General features: G+C 41.0%; 1 protein-coding gene across 3 annotated transcripts in view; it reads left to right on the forward strand.

Moving 5' to 3' along the window:
• The window catches only part of si:dkey-261h17.1, a 61,100-nt gene that overhangs the window by 33,670 nt on the left and 8,158 nt on the right, over positions 1-19,272 (forward strand). For all 3 annotated transcript variants that reach the window (XM_034696793.1, XM_034696795.1, XM_034696794.1), the window contains 5 exons: positions 14,391-14,468; positions 14,914-15,191; positions 15,398-15,472; positions 18,479-18,590; positions 18,689-18,741. In XM_034696793.1, the coding sequence (XP_034552684.1) occupies positions 14,391-14,468; positions 14,914-15,191; positions 15,398-15,472; positions 18,479-18,590; positions 18,689-18,741 (596 nt within the window). The remainder of the gene's footprint in view (positions 1-14,390; positions 14,469-14,913; positions 15,192-15,397; positions 15,473-18,478; positions 18,591-18,688; positions 18,742-19,272) is intronic.

Here is a 19,272-nt window from a genome sequence, read left to right on the forward strand (position 1 = left end):
AGATGATGTCATTCAGCAAATCTTGGAGTATGTTAAACTCGCTCTCTCGCTCTCACTCTTGCTCTCTCTAAAGATTCAGGGGGAAAACCCGAGCCTTCAGTGCGCTCCGGAGAAAGAGAAAAACATCTTGTCTTTCTCATTTCAGCTTTTCATCCACACTGACTGTTTCTTTTGCAGTGTCAGGGCCCCCGGGCGGAGCTGAGTGAGCTGTGACAATTGCTGTTAGAATTCAACCACATGAAACCAAGATGCTCGCTTGCGGTCAGGAGATTCCAAAATTTGGTGTGCATGTTTCCTTACATGCAAAGAAATTCAGTGCTCTGAAGAAACCCTTTGTGTTGCCCACACTAAAGTGACCTTCACTGACATGCAAGCTGTTACAGATTGTATAAACTGAACTGACTGAAGATAAAAGAGAACTCTCACAAATGGGTGCTTAAAGGAAACGTCAGGATTAATATCTGCTAGGACAAAACTTTCTCCTCTGAGACACAAGCTCCATCCTGCCAACGTAAACACGAGCAGCATATTGCCACTCTCTTTCTCATGGCCTTCAGCTATTGACCAGCATTCCTTCTGTCCCGAGCTGTGATGTTGAAGTTCGATTCACGTCATCTGCTCAGAGGGCGTGGGTGTCTCTTTACGTAAGCCTTTGGCAGATAGCGGCCTTATGTCAGTGCAGGGTGTGTGCGTCCATTTGGGCCTTAAGTTATGGCTGAGGAGCCACGTGAGCTTGCTAAGTAATTAAACCTGGAGCCTGTGTTCTGTCAGAGCGCCAGTTTGCTTTGGTGATTTCTGCATGTGAGCAGGGGCCGGGTCCGGGCTGCAGCTGAAATCATTAAAAATCAGTCAAACAAACTCCGCCTGACAACAGCATCCGCTCTTTTAGCTCCACTGCAAATCACCAAAACAATGAGAAGACTTATTCTCTCTGAATTATCTCCCTCTTTGCCAGATTATTCCAAAGAAAACATATTAATGGAATAAAAGCAAAGCCACTGTCGCCTCTAACGAAGTGATCATCCAGGAAAAGGAGTCAACTCAGAGAAATAGATTCTCTAGCAACAATATTTACCTTGTGGAACAGTCTTAATGAGAAGCAGACGCAGAGTTAGCGTTCAAATCTTCCTTTTCCAATTACTGCTGTTCTGGTGAGCTTATTGTTCCTCGTTCCCCTGGCACCCCGCTGCACTTTTACAGCTGTTGCTTTTTACCAGCATATAGATGGTAAAAAAAAAAGAGAGAGAAAGAAAGAAAAGCCTCTTCTCTGGTTTCTGCTTCGTTTTCAGCCCAGAAAATTTGGCGGGACAAGCAGCATGCGAGGCGGAGAAACTCCAGATATGGGTGCACGGATTGAAATCACCCCCATGCTCTCTGCTAATGAGAAGCCTGAAGATTATTGTGAGGATTCCAAAAACAAGAGCTTGGACGGCGTCTCAGTGCATTGTGTCATGCGTTCTTTTTTCACGCTGGCTTGAAGCAGTAACAGCTCAGTGATCCTTTGCACGCTGATTGATCCAAGGTTACGGTGACGTAAGGCCAAACACCAGCAGACAAAAACAATGTGTGCGTAGGCTTTCTTTATGGAGGGGTATTCTGTTTACTTCGGGGAGTAAAAAGCACCTAATGGGCCTTTGGACGGGTGCTCCTGGTGATTACAACGTGCAGTAAAAAGGCCATGTTTCATACTTCCTAAGTGAAAACACACCACAGTGCCTGTTTGCTCTTCTTTAAGCTCCTAAGTTTGGACACCTTCTTCATTTTGTAAACATAGAAACATCAACGTGTTCCTGGACAGGTTTTTTCCCTTTCTGGAAAGCTCTCAGGCTTTTGTTTCTCAATCTTTCCTCTCCCACTTTGGCTCCGAAGCCTCAATCATATCAGAGCCAGATTGTGCAGGGCCATAGGTTTTCGGTATCTTTTTACAACCTCTCCCTGCACAGCTTCACGTTAAAACAGCAGCTGGAATCAGTCCATGACCATCTGCTGCTGCTGCTGCTGCTGCTGCTGCAAACCCAGCGCTGGTTCTTCTGACACGGAGAGGAGGAGGAGAGCAGTGAACTCACTGGGCTTCTAAAAGCAAGCTGCTGCTTCCAGATTTCTATCCACTCGCAAACTGGTTGGACTGTTTTGGAAACACAGGTTTTAGGTTTCATTGCAGTGCTAAAAGTATTTTAATGAGAAAATTAGAGGTGGAATAAAAACAATGGTAGGTAGCTGCTATCAATCATGCTCCCTTCTTTGCTTTCTTTCCACCCGAAGGTTTCCTTTTGTTTCACCAACACTGAATCAGTGCTGTGAAAAGTTGGAGTAATAAATTGAGTAAAATAATCACTTCATGGGGATAGACTCGGTCCTGCAGCCTCGTGATAACACACACTGTGGATGTAATGCCAGTCCAGCAGTGTGTGTGTCTGTGTGTGTTATCTGCAGCCCCCAGCATGTTGACCCGAGCAGCTCCCCCAGGTCACTGCATACCGCGTGCAGTGATAGCCACATCCTGTGCTAGGATGTGCATTGATAACATTCCACAGTCCTGGTGTTAATTCCTTTTAATTTTTTTTTTTTTTTTTTACTATCCAGTGTTTTGTGCAAAAACACAGGGGATGTGGGTGGGATGGAAAAAGTCAACTCCTGCCACCCAACTGTGCAGTAACAAAAATAGTGCTCACGTCCAGGTACCAGAGCGGGTCAGCTCCTCCCATTTATTCCATCTGATTGTCACCGGAGAAGCTGGAAAAGACTAAGATAACTATTTATGGCTATAATGGACGCTTTTTTTTTTTAATCTACCTTGCATTTTTCACCAGTTGGACAAAGTTCAATGGTTTTGTTTGTGTACCTGCCATAGACTATATGAAACATGGGTGTTGTCTCTGTGACGTCACCCATTGGTTCATGAAGAGGCGTTTAGAAGCCCATAAATGGTGGCCACCATATTGGAAATGCTCACTTAAAGCTAGGGTTGGTAGTCACGGAAAACATGAATGAGAATGAATGTAGCATGTCCTCAGGACTCCGTCTAACCCCCCCCCCCCCCCCCCCCCCCCGGAGCTCCTCCAAAACGACGCCCCCGCTCACATGCACATATGATCGTGACTCAAAACCGGTCCTCAGCACATCGTTTGTGTTTTGCACTCATGTCTCACTCAGCGGTAAGAAAACACCAAAACATTATCATAGTGAAATTAAAAACACACGCAGGAGGCGGGCAGAACGGCAGGATGGGATTTGATTGGTCTCATAATTTGGCTCCTGATGGCAGGGATTGGTTGGTGTTTTCCTAGGTTTACTCTGGCTGTAGATACTGTAACTGCTTTTTTTCCCACTCTTTCTTAAGAACACATTATGTATTGATTACCATCGGAACATAAAGATAATTTTAACCAGTATAACAAAGTGTATCTAAATCTGACTACCAACCCCAGATTTAATCTAATTTTCAGCCACCAAGAAACAGAAAGACAATAAAATAAAATAAGATTATTTATTGTCATTGTACAAAACACATAATGAAATGAAGGTGCACTCAAGACCAGGTTAAAATCCAAAGTATAGATATAGATAATGAATATGTACTCATTCATCTACAACATGTCACCATTTAACCATACACTCATTGACAACTTGTGCAGTTAAAAAATAAGGATAACAAAATAAAGAGAGTCTGTATTACACATGCATTTATCAAATAAGTGATTGCACATTGTTTCTGTATTATGTTTGAAAGAATGGAGCTGAGGTTGGCTTTTTGCCTCCTAGCTAACAGCTACAACTCGCCCACCTGTCCATCAACTCTGCAGTGACGCTGATTATGCAAATGTATGTATAACTCTCAGCTTCCATACCATCTGAGTGGATGGGTTAGGAAAATTTTCACACACCATATGGTGAGTGTGTAGACTGATGCAATTATTTTTAACCAGTCTGTGACCATGTTTATTTCTGCTGTAGAAATAAGCATTCTAACATGGGACCTTATGGGGACTCTTGCTTTTGCAACCAGCCTCAAGTGGACACTTGAGGGACTGCAGTCGTTCAAATCCCCTATTGGCCTCATTTTTAATCGTGTTTGCAGGAACTGTTACACAGAGACAAATAGTGTACACTTTCTAGTTCTGTTAGTTATTCAACAAAAAAGATATACTGACATCAATTCTGATAATTAGTTAATTATTTAAGTAACTTGTAAAGCAATAATTCTGAGCATGACCTCATCCTTCCCACTTTAATGTGGAGGTTGGCTCTTTTTTCTCTTTTTTCTATAATAAATTGAGTTCTTCAGGGTTTTGGTCAGCCATATAAAAGCATTAATTTATTTTAGATTTAGCAATTAATTTGAAAAAATGGTGCTGGATTATTATTGAATACATTGTTAGTTGCGCCCTTATCCTTATTTGTCCCTCCTAGTCGGCCACTTACAAAGTCCTTCCTGTCTTCTGCATTTCTTAGTTGCAGAATTCCCCTCAGGTTCCTTGAAACTAAAAGAATTCCTGGCTCAATCTGCAGTGACGTTCCTCCTATCAGGCAATGAAAGACAGGGCTGATAGGAGACTTTAGGGTCTTCTGCGCACATCTGGAAGCAGAGGATATGGATAAAGACCAAAAGCAGGGTGTGTTTCATGACTGCATGACAGCCAAGGTGTCGTCTCCGTGGTCTGGGCGGAGGCTGAATCCAAATCCCCAGAGCTAGAGCTGACGTGTTTCCCCCCTTTTGCATGATGTTAGAAGCCTCACAACTATCTGACAGTCCAGCACATGTGCAGGGAGGGGAGGGGCTCCCTAAGGAGACTTACTGCAGCTGCTGTCCCCAGTTTGTACTCTGGCTTCGCCCGTCCAGTACGTGTTTGTTTCTATCGCAGTTCTCCTGATCTTCTCCACCCTAAGTTGGAGCGCTGGAATAGAAGGTTCAGTGAAAGATGACAGGGAAGTGTTGAAGGAAAGAAGCTGCTATCTTAGGCGTACTCACACACAGGATATATTTTTGTGCAGATGTTTGTAACTGAGGGAGATACAACAGGCAGAGTATGTGTTGTTTACAATCTGCTCCTGTAGCAGACTGATGCATCCCACCTGATGTTAAAACAACCCCATAAAAGCACAGACTGCCTATGGTAAATGGAAACTATACTTTACGACCCCTCAGTTCTGGCCTTTGACTCTGTTGGTTTGGATGTCACACAATCACACAATAATAGTAGACAAAGTTGTCTTGACCCAGACCAGCCCAAATCATACAGAGGTTCTCTGTGGGATTTTTCCAGACTGAGAAAAGAAAGGAACTATTCAAAAGCAGAGACGCTGAAGTCAAGCCGTGTGCTGCAGGAGTGGATCTGACTAGCTCTCAAACTGAACGCTTGTCGTTGGACGGACAAACAAAAAAACAACCAAAGTTTAAGAGCATTTTAAAGTGTGTTCAGGGTGTGTCTGCACAACTCTTTGCATGATGTCATCAGCATGCATCATCAGCAGAAAGTACAACAACAATTCAAAACGTTTGATGGTTTGCAAATCAGTTAACTCCATAGTTGATCTAAAGCAGTGCAGACAATATACCAGATGTTCAAAACGTATCATTTTTATTGTTTTATGAAAAGTGTATGCTCATTTTTATATGTGATGTCAGCAACAGGTTTCAAAAAAGTTTGGACAGGGACATCAAAACACTGAGAAAGTTGCTGATTGGGTTGATTTGCATCGTGTTAGTAACAGGACCTGGGGAGCAGGGATGGGCAATGATTTTCAAATATTTGAATATTCGAAATATTCGTTCACTTTTTAAAATTCGAAGAGTTAAGGCTGATTTATACTTCTGCGTTGAATCAACGGCCTACCCTACGCCGGGGGTCCGCGTAGCTCCCGTACCTACGCCGAGGCCTACGCACGTAGCTGACGTGCACCTCCTCCAAAATGTAACTCCCCGTAGAGCCGACGCGGACCGCAAGCCCTGTGATTGGTCCGCTCGGCGGCTTTGTCTTTCCCGCATTTACAGCACTTCCGGGATCCCGGACATCGACCGCACATCGGCCGTGTATTTCATCTCCTCCTCTCTATTCTTCATGTAATCATGTCTGTATGATAAACAGCAACATGTATCAGCTGTTGATTAACATAACACGCTCTGAATCTCTGTGGAAAAGTAAACAGAGATCGTAGCGGGACCTGAAGCAGGCGGCCGGCTATCAGAGAGACCGCACTGCCCTCAGGCGTTTCGGCAGAGAATTGGTGCGCGACACGGACACATCGACGCACAAGTATGTGGTGCTCATGTCTGCGTCTCCCCTGCGCAGCAGGCGCTGACGCAGACATGAGCACCACATACTTGTGCGTTGATGTGTCCGTGTCACGCAGCAATTCTTCGCCGAAACGCGAAGTATAAATCAGCCTTTACTTTGAATATTTTCTCATTTTACAAGTACAATTTCTCATTGTTTTTACCGGTGTCTGGTTGTAATACGGTATTCCCACCAGACGTTGGCTATAGAGCGTCTTAAAGCTGTTTGCTAACCGCATTAACAAACACAGGAAGAAGATTGCTAACTTCATTAAAAAGCAAAACAAGAAGAAAACATTAGCAACAGTTGCAGAGATTTTCTCTGTTTCAGAATCTCACACTACTACACGTGTATTTCCAGAGGCTGAGCGTGGCTGTAAAATGTAAACACACACGCCACACTGCGTCACAGAAACACCAACGTAAAGATCCAGACAGACGCTGTCAGTTCCCGCTACTCGCAGCACCTCGTCCTGCTGCTGGTTAACGTGACTGCCAAACAAACAGGCTGTTAATGTGACAGGTGTGTGTGTGTATGTGTGTGTGGGGGGAATATTCGAATAATCGTTGAATAGATGCCAATGATCATCGAATAGTATTTTGGCTTGAAATGCCCATCCCTACTGGGGAGAGGCATAAAAAGGACATTCCAGAGATGCTGAGTCTCTCAGAAGTTAAGATTTAAAGAGTTTCACCAATCTGTGAGAGACTGTGTGAGTGAGTAGTTCAACAATTTCAAATTAATGTTGCTCAGCATAAATAAATATGATATGAACAAAACGTTCCAGTTTCAACATTTGATATGTTGTTTCGTCTTTGCACCATTTCTAATGACTGTAGGGTTTTTATCAACATTTTACTCAGTGTACCAACTTTGCAGGAATCCAGGTTGTAATAGCTGAACCATTAACTATCCACTATGTCCCTGTTTGCAGACATCAGCTCACCTACTATGTGCCATGCACCGATTACATCAGCCGATGTTCATATGTATTTTATCACATCTTATCTGGAACTTTGTCTTATCTGGCAGGTTTCTTTACCTTACTGCTGATTCAGAGAAGAGTGTTTGTTTGTAGTGTGGGAGTGTAATTACATCATCCTGGAGACAGATGAGTGACGTGCAGTTTGCAAGATATTCCAGTGATATTGTAAGACAGACTTTAAAGGAGGGACCACATAATATATCATCATCTTAAATCTCATTTGAGAAGCAAACACAAAGAGTTACAAAGAGGTCAAGAAAGAACACATTGGAATCAGAATCAGCTATCAGTTTCAAACGTCTGTATCGACCCTGATTTAGCGCTGCATCTCCAACTTCGTAGCACAAAGTTGCACACTTGATGCTGTATGTCAGTTAACAACTGCATTTGACAAATATAAAAGGTGGGCTTTTAAAGTTGTTCTTTATTTAACTCTCTTTATTAGAGTTTCCTCACAGCTTTAACTCTTCAGTCACCCCAGCCTTGTCAGCGCTCGTGTCTGTTGGAGTACAAGGGGAGTTTGAAGGCTCTTCCCCGGTGAGGAGGAGGAGGGTTGAAAGGAGGCTGTCTGAAAGAAACAGAACTAAATGTAAAACCATGGAATCTAGCTTTCAAAACAACTTCCCTTCACTACAATGATGATAAGACACAGCCTCTCTCTCTGTATTATCATCTCTCTCCCCTGAGTTCACTCCGCCTGAATCCAGTAACTGTTTATGATCCAACACTTGACAAGGAGCTGAAACCTGAACTGCATCTGTGTCTCATCTTTGTGTGATTTTTTTCTACTTCTTTTTTCTTCATTAGTTATTTCAGCATGGATAAAGTCCACGAACTCGAGCAGTAAATGATGCATGCAATCCTTGACTTGGTGAGTCAAGGTTTGTCAGCTGAGTAATGACCTTTATAAATCATTTCTCCGTGCATACATAAAATGCTGCAGATGTGAATTTCTTGACAATCGTCCAAGAGATTAGCATCTTTATTTATGAGCCTGATATTTAATATGTTTACAGTGTAACTGAATATAGGAGCTGCTTAAAGTCCCTTGATATTTAAAGTGCAGGACATGAAGAACAGCTCGGTTAGCTTGCAGAGCACAGGCTCAGTAGCTGCTACATTCCAGCTGCGTGTCCACAAAAGCACTTGTGGTTGTGTAAACCTTCTTAGACAGCAAAACAATTGTTAGTGGCTTTGTCTGCTAAACGTGTAAGCATTTGACGCATCGACCAACATTTGTCATTCGCGGGCTTCAGTGTTGGCCTTCCTCCTGCCTTTTTATTGCCGTGAATTTATCCAACCACAAGCTGAAGAAATGCCGCTTTTAACCTGAGTCTCAGCCTCCTCGGCTCACATTGTATCCTCTCTTTAACCTATGATTTAGTTCCTTACATCTGGCACCGCTACATAACCACACACCACGTCAAAGACTGGAACACCCAGGCTGAAAGCTTTAAGGAGGACAGCCAGAGCAGGAAATGTTCAGTGAGAGTGGTGAAGAGCAGGAGTTAACCCAGAGGTTACTCTGACTGCCGCCTCGGCCCTCGCGCTCTGCTAAACTGTCAAAAACTCTCCAGGGAGAGACCACTGGTGTGTTTATAGACTCAGAGTGTTATGCATGTTCCTCTGTGTTTGTGTTGAGTCTGAAAGTCCTTCAGCTTCATGTTGATGCTGAGAGGCCTGGCTGGAAACACGCTGAAATATCTCACAGAGCTGTCTTAAGTGTGTGTGTCCAGACTGATGGAGTATTACAGTAAGAGCTTTTAAGTGGCCAACACATCTTCAACTCCAACACATCAGAGACGGTTGACATCTTGGTCGATGACCCTCACCTTTACAAGACACTACTTTGTCACATGCATTACTCAGGAGTTCATCAGAAGTAATAAATATGCAAGATGATAAAAGATGTTCTTAAAAAAGCTTGAAGACATGTTTAACAGTTAATTTTTGGGGGGGAGTATAAGTAAGGGATAATGTTCACTTGTCCTGTTGCAGTAATGCAGACTTGGGGGCAGCAGTAGCTCAGTCCATAGGGACTTGACTTGGGAACCGAAGGGTCACCAGTTCGAGTCCCAGCATGGACGAAGTTTGGCAAGTGGACTGGTGGCTGGAGAGGTGCTGGTTCACTTGCCTGGGCACTGCCGAGGTGCCCTTGAGCAAGCTCCGAACACGTATCTGCTTGGGGTGCGCTGGTTGGTTAGCTTCTTCTTCTTCTTCTTCTTCTTCTTCTTCTTCTTCTTCTTCTTCTTCTTCTTCTTAATCCACAGTCTTCACTCTATGACCATGCGTCCACAGAGATTATAAGCCTGCTCCTCAGTGTGTTTAACATTTTAAACACCTCAATATGATCCGTAGCTGTTTAATACCATCAGTTATATACATTGTGTCATGAAGGAAAATTTGATTTAGGGGAAAAAAAACGCATTTGACCTTATTTTTGACTTGAAATTGACATCCCTAATTTAAAAAGATCTACTTTATTTGTTTTAATATTTAACACTTTCATTTGGGAATTGTTCACTTTCCATTTCTCTATAACTGTTCTGAAATTTTCCAACAAGGTATTTTTGTATGGTCATTTTTAGTTTTTTGCAAGGTGCTGATAAAAAGTGTGCAGTGGTTTAATTTGAGTTACAACACACCTTAAAAATGAAAAAGGATTCCTTTGTTTTCAAAGAAATATAAGAGAAAAGATATATATTGCATCTTTTGAGTTCAATCCGGATTTCTTGAAAATCGGGATTTGAATCATATCGTGGGTTGAGTGTATCGTTCCACCCCTAATGTAAAGTGATCAGGTGGTTATGCTAGTAAGAATCTCTGCAGGGTGAGCAGAGCGGTCATTTCCTGAGTTATTTCTATTCACAATCATGTTCAAACATTAGCTGCTCATGTGTTGTAATCACATTAAATTAAACATTTCCATTGAAGGTAATGTTAGACAAGGTGAACAGGACTTCTACAGGAATATCTGTTTATATTTCTGAACTCATTCAGCGATCCTTCCTCTCAGAGCTTCGCTGTTCAAACAACTTTAAACAGAAATGAGTCACATCTTTAAACATTTTTTTATTATCAGTACCACTTACGGTCAATGTTTCTTCATAGGGATCAGCAGCTTAGAGATGCACTCAACTGAATGCTGCCATTGCCTGGATTGCAGGATGGGATGTTGCTCCACTTTTCCCATCTATATCAGAGGAGCTCGGGGCCCAGCAGCTCCTAAAGGCTGTACTCCCAACTGTAAAGACCAGCCTGAGACAGACACTAACATGTTTGCCACAATAGTTGCTGAAATATGCAGATTAAGGGAATTTTCGGCCACTGTTTGAACCCACAAAGCCGATTAAAAAACAAACAAATAACATCTGCAGACACTGCAGGCAGTTTGTCAGTGTCGCTGCTGTTAACCAAAGTTAACATCTCCCTAAAAGATAACACATTTTCCTATCCTAAATGACAGCATATCAAATCTAAAACAGTTACTGGCTGGTGTTTAATGTCAATGCTGTTATGATTTCTAGAAGTTTCATGCAGTTTAGTATTGCTTTTGACATACACTACCAGTCAAAAGTTTGGACACACCTTCTCATTCAAGGGTTTGTATTTATTTTAACTATTTGAAACCTTGTAGATTAATAACAAAGACATCAACACTATGAAAGAACATATATGGAATTATTTAATTAACAAAAAAGTGTTAAACAAACCAGAATATGTTTTATATTTTAGACTCTGTAAAGTAGCCCCCTTTTTCCTTCATGACAGTTTTGCACCCTCTTGGTATTCTCTCAGTCTGCTTCATAAGGTGGTCTCCTGGACTGGTTTCTAATTAACATGAGCCTTGTCAAGAGTTCATTTGTAGAATGACTTGCCTTCTTAATGTGTTTGAGACCATCAGTTGTGTTGTTCAGAGGTAGGGTTAGCACACAATTGATAGCTCTATTTGACTACTGTTGTAATCCAGATTGACAAAACCAGATTATTTCATAGTTTTGATGTCATCAGTATTAATCTTCAATGTTGAAAATAATTAAAATAATTAAAAACCATTGAATGAGAAGGTGTGTCTAAACGTTTGACTGGTAGTGTAAATATCAGTCATGTTCTGAAATCTAACCCAGAATCAAAAATCCCTCAAAAAGCATCTTACTGGCTAAACTAACCATGCATATACGATTGTAGTTAGCCTGAAATAATAGTTGTTATATTATTAAATTGTTGTATTTTTTGAAATGCAATAAAACAGCAACCTGATACCTGCATTATGTATCGGTCCAGACCTGCTCTCCAATAATCAGCATTGGCGAGGGCCTGTACTTTCAGTCTGTCTCAAAACAGTAGGACCCATTCATTTGAAAGATTTATACTTATAAATTGCTCAAACTATAAAACACACTATATATAATCTTTCTTTTAACCATATGTGTTCATATTTAGCTGGATCGAAAGTGAAGGGATTTGAAAACATTCCATGGATGCTTCTCATCCTCATTAAATCTTTATAGAAAACAGAGGCACTCGCTTAATTTAGTGGCGTGGAGGCAAAAATATTTTTATCCCACAATATTGCTCCATTAGATATAAAAGCTTACGCCAAAAGCAATTAACTGAGAAACGTAGTAAAACTTTCAGATTTACCTCCACTTGGACCAGTTAAAACGCAGTATTGACCAGCTTTGGACAGCATTCAGCCTGCAGACGCCACAGTCGAGACAAAATCCACAGCAGGAGGGAATTCATTGTGAATTAATTCCATAGCTTGGTACACAGGCCTGGACACTGTGGGCTGCTATCATGGTGGAAACTCGCCAGCTGATTAAAGTAAAGGACTCAACAGTATCTGCAATGAGCTTGGGACTTATTGAGAGTGTGTTGAGGTCAGACATGTTTACATGATTGCAAATTTGTATTTAGAGAAGTAAATAAACCAAAGTGGTGCAGCAAACACATTTTTCAGTGATTACAGAATAGTTTTGGTTAGGGTTTGAACTGTTTACACACTTTTATTGGTTTCCTTCCTTGAGGAGGAAAGTGGTGCTGGATAGATTGGATTACAATGCTGTTGTCCGTTAGCCTCTGATTTACACTGGGGATCAGTTTCTCTGTTGTTGTTTGGAAGTGTGATCCCATCTGGTGGTGCCACATTGGTTTCCTGCTTCAGAAGTAGCATTGTGAGCCAGTTAGTTTTGGTTTTGCATTACCAAAATGAGTTCTATATTTGGGAGTTATAACCCAACACAAGCTAAATCACTCATCCTGTGAAAGCACAGTCTGATAACAGTGTTTGATAAGCCCGATCAGAAGGTATCTCTAAGTCATGATATAAATCTGACATTGGATTTATTGGATTTGCAATCCATCCATCTGCAGAGGAAAACCTGACGTGAACTCAGAAATGTTTTCCAACTTTTCTTAACCGTCTTATCCCCGAGAGGTTTCAGCACCACCCAACTTAATCCCCAGATTATTACAAGAATATGATCACCCCCACTGGAGGGCTGAAGTCAGGAGGCGATGACCTTTTGACTGGGCTGTTTGTGTGCACAGGTTACAGACAGGGAGACTTCACGCATCTGCGACTACTTATTAATACGAGCCACTGAGAATGGTTCAGCGTCTTTGGGTTGGGCACGAGGTTGGGTTCATCAGGCCAAGCTTTTCAAACAAACCCTTTGCTCCCGCCCCAGTGGAATAACTATTCCACCGGGCGTGTGATAGAAACTTCATCCCAAAAATATCCCACGTCTTTCCTGCCCCCTCGTCGAGCCGTGCTTCCCTTCTGTTTAACTCTGTCTCCCAAAGTGACCTCTTAGATTGGGTAGGGGGCTTAGGTCATGTTACTGTTGGACTAAGAAGACAGCATTAGTTGGTGTGAAGTTAAGGTTGGGGTCAGGTTAAGACACCTGGTTGGAGTTAGGGTTAAGTTAATCTTGCATAGTTGGACTGATGTCAAGGTTGAGCTGAACCAGCCTGGAGAAAAGCCTGACTTTAAACATCATAGTTCACTACGAAAGGATAGATGCACACATGTTTATTTATATTCCTTAAAACCAATCATGTTGTCTTGAGCAGCTCTTCGCAAAGGATAACTTACCTAGCAGAAACGTTCCACTCTATTCTTTGTTGTTGTTGGGTGTTTTTTCTGTTTTATTTATTTATTTATTTATTTACTTACTTAATTACTTACTTACTTACTTACTTATTTATGTATTTTTTTATTTATTTATTTATTCATTTATTTATTTATTTATTTTTTATTTACTTACTTATTTATGTATTTTTTTATTTATTCATTTATTTATTTATTTTTTATTTATTTACTTACTTACTTATTTATGTATTTTTTTATTTTTTATTTATTCATTTTTTTATTTTTTTTATGTATTTACTTACTTATTTATGTATTTTTTTATTTTTTATTTTTTTATTTACTTACTTACCTACTTACTTATTTATGTATTTATATATTTATGTGTTTGTTTTTTTTATATTTAATTAATTTATGTATTTATTTATTTTATTCCTTTTCCAAACTTCCAGGCCATATTTGGAATCCAATAAATATGGATCCTTCATCTGTTATTATCCATTATTTTATAATTTGTCATTTTACATAGAGAGACACTGGTTAACTCATGACGCCAGTTTTGTCTCATGGCAACAGTGGAGGAGGCTTCCAGAGTTCTGAGTTCCAGGGGTGTGGGGCGGAGCTTTAAGAGACAGCTGAAATAACGTTTTTCAGACAGAAGCTGAAATGAGAGTTTTCAGAGACACAAATCTGAGATGTGTAAATCATTTTTTTAACCATAAATCATGTAAATCTACTACAAATCATCAGAAATACTACCAAAAGGACAATATGAATCCTGAAATGAACAAAGTACCCCGTCTGTAAGCAAATGTATGTGAAAAAAATATGTACCTTCCAAAAACCAAAATTATGGGAAATGTAGTTTGAAAAATTTAGAGCTTTAATACGCCTCAAATCAAAGTAAACAGGAGTTTCCTGTTACCTGAACAACAGGATGAAATATAAAGGCAGAAGCTGTAACTCTGCCTGCATGAAAAACATTCATTCATTACATGAAAGTGTTTCAAACTTACGTGTTCTCTCTTCCACACAGACGGTGTGATGTGTCAAGACGATGCAGCAACGGACGCCACAGATGCACCTTCAGCAGATCCTGGAGACGCTGGTGCTGGTAAGAGCTTTGATTAGACTTGGGATGTTAATACAAAATGTATGTCTCTTTAAGTTATATTTCACTCCACATCCACTGTGATAGAGAGGTTACAACTCACCAAACTCACATGGCGGCCATTTTTGCCTGAGCTATGCCTTCAGGATGGGAAGCTGAAATGATTTGAAATATGATCTCTAATGCTATTAACCATTGTCTTTCCAATTGCTGATCAATGGAGAGTAATAGTCAAGCCAACGATTTGTCAGATTACAGCATTTTATGTCACTTTTAATCTGTAAAACCCAAAAGTGTGACATTTTATCAACATATGAGTTTTCCATCCTGAGCGTGACATCCTAGAAAACCAACTGCTGTGTGAATATGGAGAGCACAATCCTGATATGACAGTCCTTACCAGCGTGTGTGTGTGTATAATAGCATTGTCCTTGATTTGCGTTCTTAGCTCCAGACGCCTCGGCCGCCCCTGATGCAGGTGCAGCCCCAGACGCCTCAGCTGCCACTGCAGCAGCTGCAGCTCCTGACGCCTCAGCTGCCCCTGATGCAGGTTCCGCACCGACCGATGCTGCAGTCCCTGGAGCTAGCGGGTTCCCAGCAACCATTGTAAACATTCCAATTGATCCTCATGGAGGCACCTCAGTGACCATCGCCCCTGTTGTAATCGAAGACAAAGACTCCGCCCCTGTGGTTCCAGAGGAGCCCAAAGTGGTGAAAGCCGTTGTGGTGGGTATCTTTCTGCACAGAGTTCAGACGGTGCATCTCTGCTGCTTGACCTCTCAACATCTGGAGGCCATTGGCATAAAATAACAGCACTCAAATAAAGACTAAACATGTCAGGTTTTATGTTGGCTAACATGTGTACGGATGTTTCTGTGAGGACCAGGACTATGGAAAACTGATGTTTGGTTCACTTTTCTTTTATGTTCCAGCCTGATGTGAAGTGTGTTGGAAAGGAGGACATCCCAGAAAGTGCTGTCAAGGTTTCAGTGGAAACAACTGACTGTGTGAGTAAGATATGACTATCAGAGTAGAACGACCTCCTAAGATTGAAGTACATCACCACCAAAGTTTATTCAAGCTACAGTTACAGAACTGGGCAATGATTAATTTACTGTCAAAAGTATGTCACCTCTGTTACGGTAGATGTCAACACGCCCCTTTTTAGCTGGTTACTATTGGACCTTCTTCTGGTTGACCTATTACATCACACACCAAAACAATCAACAAACAATCTATCAAGAAGCTAACTGGTCACATGTCACTCAGTGAAAACATGGACAACCTTTCAGCTCTGTACCTTTTGAACATACTCTACTGTCTTGCACTCCCAATGGCGATTGCTTCTTCTTCTTCTTCTTCTCCTTCTTCTTCTTCTTCTTCTTCTTCTTCTTCTTCTTCTTCTTCTTCTTCTTCTTCTTCTTCTTCTTCTTCTTCTTCTTCTTCTTCTTCTTCTTCTTCTTCTTCTTCTTCTTCTTCTTCTTCTTCTTCTTCTTCCTCTTCTTCTTCTTCTTCTTCTTCTTCTTCTTCTTCTTCTTACACATTTAAGCAGTTCTTCTTCCGGGTCAAAGTGTGAAAACTGTGAAGCATGCACAAAATGCCTAAGCCTGTTTGCAGCCAATTGAGGCGTATGCATGCAAGTGAAAATCAATCCCCAACCACTTTATCTAGGAGTGTTTGTCTGACTTTGAAAACTCCAAGAAATTTCAGTCAGACTAACATGTTTACACATTTAATTAAAGTCTGGTTTTAGTCTGATTTATGCAATACATTTATTTATTAGTTAGTTAGTTATATTTTGGGGGCTTTTATACCTTTATTTTGGAGAGGAGAGGACAGTGGTTAGAGCAGGAAACTGGGAGAGAGTGGGGGAATGGCATGTGAGAATTGGGCCTTGGGCTTGGATCAAACCAGGGCCGCCTGCTACATAGGCGCGACTTAAGTGTTAGGCTAAATCCGCGCCCATAAATTAATTTTTTCAACATCATATAAACAAACTGTGTATTTTGACAACCTGAAAGTTCTGTTTGCAAATTTAAATCTTTGTTCCCAAGTTTCAAAAGTTGTGTTTGTAGAACAATAAGCAATGTTTTATAAAGTATGGGTGCAAATCTAAAACCCTGGTCCACAAATGTATTTGTTTTTCATTGGAAACCAAAATGTTTTTATTTAAAATCCAAAAGTTTGTTTGAAAATCTAAAATCTTGATTGATTCTTCCTTTATACAAATGTTATCCCTCATCAAGACAGGCCAAAATAAACCTGTTTTACACCTCTCTGCATAAGCCCCAACCCCCAAGCAAAATCTTGTATTACCAAAATCAGATTTTTTCTCATCAGCACATTACTAATTAGAAAGTTATTCCAGCTGAAAAACAAAATGTGTGGATAGTTTTCCTCCTAATATATTTCCAATTACAGAGCCACAAATTGTGCTTCAAAAAGGATCCTCTATGATTGCATAATGAAGACAGATTTGTAATAGGTTTGAGGAAAGCGTGTTACTCCGCTGGGAGTAATAGTTGAATGAGTTTTAAAGAGCTACAGTTGGAAATGTGGACTCCATAAAGGCGGATCTTTTCTCAGACATTCCTCTGCTGTTGTAAATCATAAGACTGTGTTTATGGTGGGAGACTGATGCTTCCTCTCTCACTCTGGGACCCTGCAGACAAAAGGAGGAGGAGTAAGGGTGTGTTCATACTCAGTTTTTTATTTTAAAGATACTATATGAGGACATGATTTTAAGGTTTTTAATCCTCCCAGAAAACTAAACTTTCAAAACATCAGAATTGGATCCACTCTTGTTTTGCCTCTGAAGGTTAAATCTTATGGTGCACACAGTTGTTAGAAAATGCCTGAAAGCTCCTCAAATGCTGGATGTTTCACTCGTACAGTATGTCAGTCCAGGTGCACAGAGAGAAAGCAGCAGGTCCACATACTTTACTGAGCCTCTATATGGGTCATTACTGTATCATGCAGAGAGCCAACACCATCTGCAGATGTCATCCGTCCAGCTCGACCTGAAACTAAACATGGACTGCTGTGCCAGAATCCCAGGCCAGCTGATGCATAGTTCAACAAACATGTAGAGAGAAAGATTAAAGATGAGAGTAAGGAATAATAAGGAGATAATCTCCTCAGGAAAGAGTGAGTGGATGGCGTGAACGTCCTGAATCAATGGAACATATTTAATAAAACAAAGATGCTCTGAAGTAGTGGAAAACAAGAGGAGGCTTGGTCAATACTTCAGTAAATCCCCGAGCCGTCAATGATTACGTAAGTCGCTGTCTAAGATGACAAAATAAAAACCATGCTTCGCTCTCTCTTCTTTTGCATTATTCCATTATCAAATGAAATCTCATTTTTATCATGTGTTTGTTTAAATGCACTCCTGCTTTAACTTATCTGAACTCATGAGCACATGAGGCCGCATAAGGTGAAGCAAAGCCACGTATGAGACAATGCCGAATTCCTCAGATTAACATGTTATGGGTCACAAGTGACACGCAAACAGATGGAGGAGAGGAGAGGGTTCCAGTGGGGTGATTTTGCCGGAGATTCTTCCTTCCCCACCTCAAATATTTGGACGTTAGAGCGGAGTCCAGCTGGTCCCCTCCCTGCTAACGTAGAATTTGGGGGTTTTGCTCATAGTGGTCTTCTGGGAACACGGAGAGAGCTGTCTGGATCACATTACACGAAATGAAAACAGTGTTCCCAAAGTCTCAAAGCTGCAAAATTGTGCAATGAGGTGATATCATAGTTCAGGGCTAAGGTGGGAAAAAAAAGAAGGTGTGGTCAGCAAGTTTTCCTTCCAACTCGCATTTTGTCTCCATTACGCACACAGAGGTCTTACTGCGACGATGATCAGTGGGGGAAAACTCAGGCATACATGTTTGTTTGATCACCCAGAGGAGGTGAAAGAATGTCTGCAGGCTCTTAGTGCATGTTGAAGTCGTCACATTAAGATAAAGGTATCATATGTAGTATGTAAAGTACCCGTTCTTTTTCTACAGGAAGAAACAAAACGCATCATTCAGGAGAATCCGGCGGGCTGGTGCAACAAAGAAATCTGTAATCTAGAAATCGCCCAAGAAGGCAAAACAATCCAAGTGGCCAGTGGAGATGGTGAGTGTTTGTTCCAGTCCATATTGGAGACATTGCAAGCTACCTGTGCCTGATACAGTGGACTAACCTATGTTGTTCTAACATTAATTTCCCTGCAGCTAAGCTGAGTGCTTTGGCTGACGTGTTCCAGAGTGCTGCTTTGAAAGAGAAGGTAAGAGAGATCGAAGTACTGCTCACTTGAATATGATCTTGTTGACATGAGACACACCCGGAATTGTAAGGCCTGCAACCTTATATCCAATGTCCCAATATTATACTATATTTGTTATTTATAGTACAGTGTGATCTTAATACTGTTTGATATATATTTATATGTATTTTTTTTAATTATTATTATTATTATTTGTATTATTTTAAGTTATATTTCGGGGCATTTTCACCTTTTATTAGATAGGACAGCTGAAGGGTGACAGATAATGTGGGGAGTAGAGTGTGGGGGAAGACATGCAGCAAATGTTAGAGACCTGTAGTCAAACCAGTGACCACTGCGAAGAGGACTATAATCTTCTGTATATGGGGCACTCTTGGACCTCTAGGCAACCGGCACCCCACCAGTGCTAAGTGTATAAAAAATCTCAAAGAAAATTATGAAAGATGTTCAGTGATGTGCATCAAACTGCAACTTTTGAATTAAATTGCCTATTAATGGCCAGAAAGAAAAAATACAAAGGCTGTTTTCGAA

This window comes from Notolabrus celidotus, chromosome 11 (assembly GCF_009762535.1).
Source record: "Notolabrus celidotus isolate fNotCel1 chromosome 11, fNotCel1.pri, whole genome shotgun sequence".
Classification (NCBI taxonomy): Eukaryota; Metazoa; Chordata; class Actinopteri; order Labriformes; family Labridae; genus Notolabrus; species Notolabrus celidotus.